The sequence below is a fragment of the Pteropus alecto genome, unplaced genomic scaffold, assembly GCF_000325575.1.
Source record: "Pteropus alecto unplaced genomic scaffold, ASM32557v1 scaffold77, whole genome shotgun sequence".
In the NCBI taxonomy this organism is placed as follows: domain Eukaryota; kingdom Metazoa; phylum Chordata; class Mammalia; order Chiroptera; family Pteropodidae; genus Pteropus; species Pteropus alecto.
In genome coordinates this window covers 1925677-1932478 of record NW_006440820.1, presented here as the reverse complement: position 1 = coordinate 1932478, position 6802 = coordinate 1925677, and the positions used below count along the sequence as shown (strand labels likewise).

At 40.9% G+C, this 6802-nt stretch overlaps 1 protein-coding gene across 1 annotated transcript in view; it reads left to right on the top strand.

The window, feature by feature from the left end:
* Positions 1-2078: 2078 nt before the first annotated feature.
* CUNHXorf36 (chromosome unknown CXorf36 homolog) overlaps positions 2079-6802 on the top strand; it is a 47642-nt gene continuing 42918 nt past the window's right edge. Inside the window, exon 1 of the mRNA XM_006917909.1 lies at positions 2079-2332. Within this exon, the coding sequence (XP_006917971.1) occupies positions 2100-2332 (233 nt within the window). The 5' untranslated portion in view covers positions 2079-2099. The remainder of the gene's footprint in view (positions 2333-6802) is intronic.

The window sequence follows — 6802 nt, the reverse complement described above, 5'->3', positions numbered from 1 at the left end:
GCCAGAACATGGAAGCAACTGTAGTGTCCTACAATAAATGATTGGATAAAGAAGTTGTGGTACATATATACAATGGAATATTACTCAGCCATAAGAAGAGATGAAATGCTGCCATTTGCAACAAGACGGATGGACCTCGAAATAATCATAAGCCAGAGAGAATAAGTTGAAAATCACATGATATTACCTATATGTGGGATATAAACCTAAAAGCAACAAATGAACAGGACAAACAGAAACTCATGGACATGGACAATACACTAGTGGTTACCAGTGGGTAGGGTGGAGGGAGAGTAGGGGGCAGGTAGACAGTGTAAAGGGCATCAAATATAGGTATTTAGGGAGAGGGTGAAGTGAGTAAAGGGGATAAAATATATGATAGCTGAAGGAAACTGGACTTTGGGTGGTAAATACACAATAGAATATACAGATGTTAAATTATAATGTACACCTGAAAATTATATAAATTGCATTAACAAATGTTACCCCAATAAATTTAATATAAATAGATGATGGATAGATGATAGATAAATAGATAGATGATAGATAGATAGATAGATAGATAGATAGATAGATAGATAGATAGATAGATAGATAGATAGAACCATAGGAGAAAGTCTTTGGGACTTAGAGTTCTTACACTTGACACTAAAAGTATGATTCATAAAAAGAAAAATTGCCAAACTGAACTTCATAAAAATAAAGACTTTCACTCTGTGAAAAACCCTTTTAAAAAAATGAAAGAGAAATTATCACTAGCAAGCCATATATCCAAGAACTAGTATCTAGACTATACCAAGAATTCTCACAGCTCAACACAGAAAAACAAACACCACCAGACATTTGAGGAGGATATGCAATTGGCTAATAAGTACGTGCTTAACCATCAAAGAACTGCTTTTACCCTGCTCTTTCTATTAACCTTTAGCAAAACTCCCCAATTCTCATGAAGCCATCCCTAGCCAACTCTTACCTCCCTTTTTTCCTCTCCCAGCCCAAACCCGCCTTTCCTGATTTGGTCTTCATAGGCTCTCTCTATTCCTCTATTAGCACTTCCATCTATTCAATGCTGTGGATCTTATCTTGGTATCAGGAAGAGGGCAATCCTGGGATAGTTAAACCTCACCAAGTCAGACTGGTCACTGAGAAATGAGGCAGGATGGTAAAGAGAAGAAAGACTTTCAGGCATGGGGAAGGAGGAGATAGATACAGTTGGGTATAGCCATAGGGGTCTTTCTGGTGCTCCCCTCATCACACCAGAGGCCACCAGGTTCTTTCCCCTCTCTTTTTCCCAGATCAGCAAGAGGAACTGAAGCATGGACAAACTTGAGGTTTTCTATTCCCTAAGCAGCAAAAAGCCTTCACTTTTCAAATCAGTGTCAAATTGTCAACAAACCGACCTCTGGTTATTTCGCAGCCAAATATGGTCAAAGTGAAAGAGGTATGCCTGGTTAAGGAGCAGGCCAAATTATCCACTCCAGAATGAGGGGATCCTACTAAGAGAAAGTATCTTTAACATGCTTTAGTATAGCCCCATATAATTACTGAGTCGAGGAGGTGGGGAGAGAGACAGACAGACAGAGACAGAGAGAGACAGAGAGAGACAGAGAGAGACAGAGAGAGAGAGAGAGAGAGAGAGAGAGAAATCCATAGGGACACATAGACCTAGGATTCAAACACTGGAGGGTGGAGGCCTTCAGGATCCTTTGAAACTCCCAGGTGGAACCCAGGTTGGACATACATCCTGCATGGACCTTTTCTGCCCAGCCAGGATATCCTGTGTTTGTCAAAAAGACTGCACAGGGAAGCCCTGACCATTGTCCTTCCCAAAATCTGCCAGTCAGCCCCTCCCAGCTTGTGGCAGTCACCGAAGGCAGAGGAAGAGTAACTCTGGAAACAGTGTTATCAGCATCCTCCATTGACTTCCTCACCTCCTCCCCAGCCTCATTAGCCCCAAGCTCCTTAGCATCTTCCAACAGAACCTGGGAGGCTGGGATGGGGTCAACGCCCTGAAGCCAGCCCCCTTTCTTTTGCCAAGACTTACTTCTGCACAGCCCTAAGTGGACAGCTGAAGGCTGCAACTGGAGCCCTGGGCCCCAATGGAGCCCCGGCTGGAGCCTGAGACTGCTGCCCTCCACCTGGGCTGGCTGGCCTTACTGCTATGGATCTCAGCCCTGAACTATTCTGTCTCTTCGTCGGCTCCTCTTTCTCCTTCTCTGGTGCCCCGAGTCAGAACCAGCTACAATTTTGGAAGGACTTTCCTCGGCCTTGACAAATGCAATGCCTGCATCGGGACATCAATTTGCAAGAAGTTCTTTAAAGAAGAAATAAGGTCAGAATCTCAATCAGATAATTCTGAGGGAAAAAATTCTGTTCCTTTCATGTGAAGATGTCCAGAAACTTGTTGAAAATGAGTCAGGGTGTAATTTATTGGTGGGAGCTGAAGCCAAGTCATTTAATCATTGCGGTGAAGGGTTGAAATTGGGGCACCGGGGGTGGGGGGAGGGGGTGTGTGTGTGTTTTTACCTAAGGTGTGAAGCCAAATTCCAGCCCTAAATGCTAAATCCAAAGTGTCCTTTTGAAGTGGGAGCTTAATGTTTTCTGTGAATGGAGTAGCCTGGGACTCTTGCATTAACCAAGTTCATTTTTCATAGGGGGAGAAAATAAAATGTATAGAAAGCCTACTATGTGACAGACATTTTAAAGCTATTTTTATTTACTCTCACAACCATCCTGAGAGTTAATGTTTTGTATTTATTATTCAGATAGCGCACTGAAACATAGCAAGATTAAGTGGCTTGCCCAAGGTTGCCACCTAATAAGTGGCAGAATTGGGATTCAAGCAAGGGCAGTTTGCAGCAAAATTTCTGAACCAGTTTTCTGTTGCGAGATGTTCCCTTGATCAGAGGAAAACCCAAGTTTAGTAAGTTTCAATGCACCTGGCTCTCACCAAAGAATGGGATCACACTCTGAAATTCAAGCCTGTCAACACACAGTCAATGAGCCTTTACCATAGCCAAGACCAAGCAGGTGCTGTGGCGACATCCTTATAACTCTGGTCATTGCCCTCCAGGGGTTCAGGGGGAGGGATCCATATTACAAATAATAATAATAAGGCCTGATTTGATGCAGGTCAGAAGTGAAGGGTAAAGGACCTTTGGGAGCTATTAACTCCAAATGGGGACTGAGTAAAGTTTTCTCCAGGGGAAGATACTCTGAGCAAGGCCTTAAAGGATGAGCTGAAAATTAGTGGGAGAAAAGGGGCTTAAGGTAGAAGGACCAGCTTAAACAAAGATCCAGAGGTGTGGGAACAGGTGAAAAGTGCTCAGTAACTGGAGCATGGAACATAAGTGGAGCCATGGCAGAGAAGGAAGTTTGGAAGAGTCAGATGGAGCAAGGAGCTTTGAACGCTGTGCCCAAGAATAAGGACCTTAACCTGTGGGCCAATGGTTCCCAGCCTTTTCAACAGCAAAGACCCTTCGTAATAGGTCTCTTTTCTGCCCAACCTCAAGAACCTACCTCAGGTATGTAAGATTTGTGACCAAACAAAAGGCATTAATTTACAATAATTTTATTTCTTATCTGTATTATCCAAAGGCATAGTTTAGTTGATTATTTAACTAAGTTAGTAAACAGAAATAACAAATAGAAAATGTCAAACAAAAATGTTGAACTTCTTTTGTGAGGTGGTAGATATCGTATGGAGTTGATGTGGACTTTATTGGGACTTTTTTAAAGGCATTTTGAATGTTGAAAAGTTGAAAGACTTTCCCCTCTCCACTACCCACCCCCCCAAACACACACACACACACACACACACACAAAATTGGGAAAGCTCTATTGCAGGCCATGGTGAGGGAGTTAAGTGGAGCGGGAACAAGACGACACTTGTGTTTTGGAAAGACTTTATGGAAAGAAGTGTGCAGGATGGACCAATGATGCCGGCAGAGGCTGCCAGACCAGTTCTGCTAGTCCAAGAGAAAGGTTATTGGTAATGAATCAGGACAGGAAGGATGCTAATCAATTCAGCTAGAGAGTCATTTTGTTGATCAACTCAATGTGAGAGAAAGTAAAGATGGAGATGTCAAAAGTAAAGTCAAGGCTTTCCACCTAAGAAATGGGATGGAGAGGACCAAGAACACAGGTAAAGTGGGGCTGATTCCTTGGGGAAATGAGGCAGTGAGAATTTGGACACATTTTAAGACAGGAGGAAAGGAAATTAAGGGATTCAACTGAGGAAGAGCTTCAGGTTCACATCCTCATCCAGATAAGTAAACGAGAGTACCTGAATCTCATAGTTGATTCTTAACCAAGTGAAATAAATGAAGTTTTTCTCACCAGGCAGGTATTGGCCAAATTCAGGAAGCATTTCTCCAAATAGGTTTGTATGCCATTTGAGCTCAGGATATTACTTCGGCCCCCTCAAAATTCATTTTCCATGTGTGCCTGAAAGGGAAGTGTGCAAGCAGGAAACCATCAGGCAGGGCAGGTTGTGGTTTAGAGCTCATTGTGTTGAGAATGCACATTCCTCAGCACAGAAAAAGCAGAAACAGTGAGTGGGTCTGGGGACATGGACTTGTTTATAGTCCTTTTCTCTACATTGTAAATAACTTTTTTCTTATTTTGAAAGAAATATGTTTATTTTAGAATTTCCAGGAAATATTGATTAAAGAAAGCACAAAATAAAAATCATGTATAATTCCTCTACCAAGAGATCACCGATTTGTTAACATTTTGTTATATATCCTTGCTACCTTTTTCCTAAGTATGAATTAATTTTTTTTTCAACAAAATGTGATCATACTATGTATAAATTTTTATTTCACAATATATCAGGAACACCTTTCCACATTATTACCTATTCTTCTCTACAACTTGATTTTTAATGGCTTCATGGTATTCGATTGCATCAATCAACCAAAATTTAATCCAGTATTGTGAGACAACTAAGTGTTTTTTTCACTTTTCAGTATTATAAAAACAGTGCTATGTTGAACATCCCTGTGGCTAGACTTTCATACATATCAGTGATTAATTCCTATGAAAAACTCCTAAATGTGGAATATTTGGGTCAAAAAATACCGCAATTTTTTTTGGATTTTGAGATAAATAGATACACACACAAATGGAAATTCCTATGTATAGAGCTCATTCCTTGAACACTCACAAATATTTAATATCACTACTATTTTTACTTTATATTTCTCCTGAGTTGAGCACTTTTTTCAGACTTATTAGCCATTTGTATTTCTCCTTTGCTAAATTGTCTACAAGTTCACATCCTTTGCCTCTCTTTCTAATGGTATGTTTGTTCATTTTGTTCTTGTTCATCTCCAAACATTTCTCCACTCTTAAAAGTGATTATGATGATACCTTAGGAGAAAGTCCATCAAAAACTCTCAGACATTTGTCTGAAATGCTACAGCCAGGCAAGCATTAACACTCCAGGGCTGGTCCTCATGAAGAACTGGACAATGCTTGTTGTTCAGCAACAAATGGAGAATGAGCTTCCCAGATTGGTTGGGTAGGCTGAAGACACACGATGGGTAGATGAATGTCACCTTTTCTTTTCTCCCTTACCTTTTCTTTGGCAAGAATGTTAATAATGAATCTGATGCTTTCCATACTCAACACTGACCTTTGAACATTTAAATGTTTCAGTGCATTCCATGTTGACTTTCAAATCCTGAATGAAAAAGTTAAGGAAAGCTGGAAAAATGAGTAAACTTGATTGACATATTCTTCCTACTGGAAATATACCTATATTTGAAATCTTAAGTGTTCACACCAATTGGCAAGATTTACCAGGACCTGATGGATCAGTATTTGTCTATGTGCGGGTAATAGATGAGAAGGGGTACAGGAGGGGAACTTAGTGGCAGTATTTCTGGTCAGAATCACTCCTAAGAATTCTTGGGCTCTTACCAGGGCAGATGCCTTACCTCGCCTTCCTCAGTGTACACACTTGGCCTTACATTCCCACCCTCAACTTCCAAAGTCTTAAAGAATGTCTAAATACTTTTGACTGGTAGAGGGCTCACATTGAAATAAGTAAATCATTAGGTTTGATTCTGCCTTCTCCTCTCCCTTGCCCTTGTCTGTCTCCTTCACCTCAGAAAATTATAGTAATTATTACTCTAACACACTTCCTCATATCAATTCAAGGTCTTGGGAGCTGCAGGGCCCCAAAGCTTATGGCAAAAAAAAAAAATCCCTCTACACCTTTAATCATCCATACATGCACCTATCCATTCATCTACCTACTCATCCAGGTATCCCTTCATGCCTTCTTCCACCTAACCTTCACTCTGTGCATTCCAACCATCCAACTCTCCATGTACCCCTCTACTCATTTATCCATCTATACATCCAAATACCCATCTATCCACCAACTAAAGTGTATTGGGCACTAACTTGGCACCAAACACTCTACTAGGCACTGAGTTATAAAGTTGAAGGCAACGCAATCTTGGCCCTGAAGTGATTTGCTTTCTACTGGGAAAACAGAGACATAAACCAATGGTTAAAGCAGAGTATGAGGACTATACAAAATGTCCTACATAGGATGTCATGATAGCATGTGAGAAGGAACTTATCTCAACTGGGGGATGAGAAAGTGAGAATCAGAAGAGATGATACCAGTCTGGGTTTTAAAGGGTTTGTTAGGAATTATCCAGGCAAGAAAAGGAAGAAAGTATCTCTAAGGGATAAGCACATGATAAGGTGAGTGGAGGCTCAGAGGCCCAAAACAAATGACTCAGCCAAAGATGGTTAGTGGTTTGGTGATACCAACAAGCTTTTA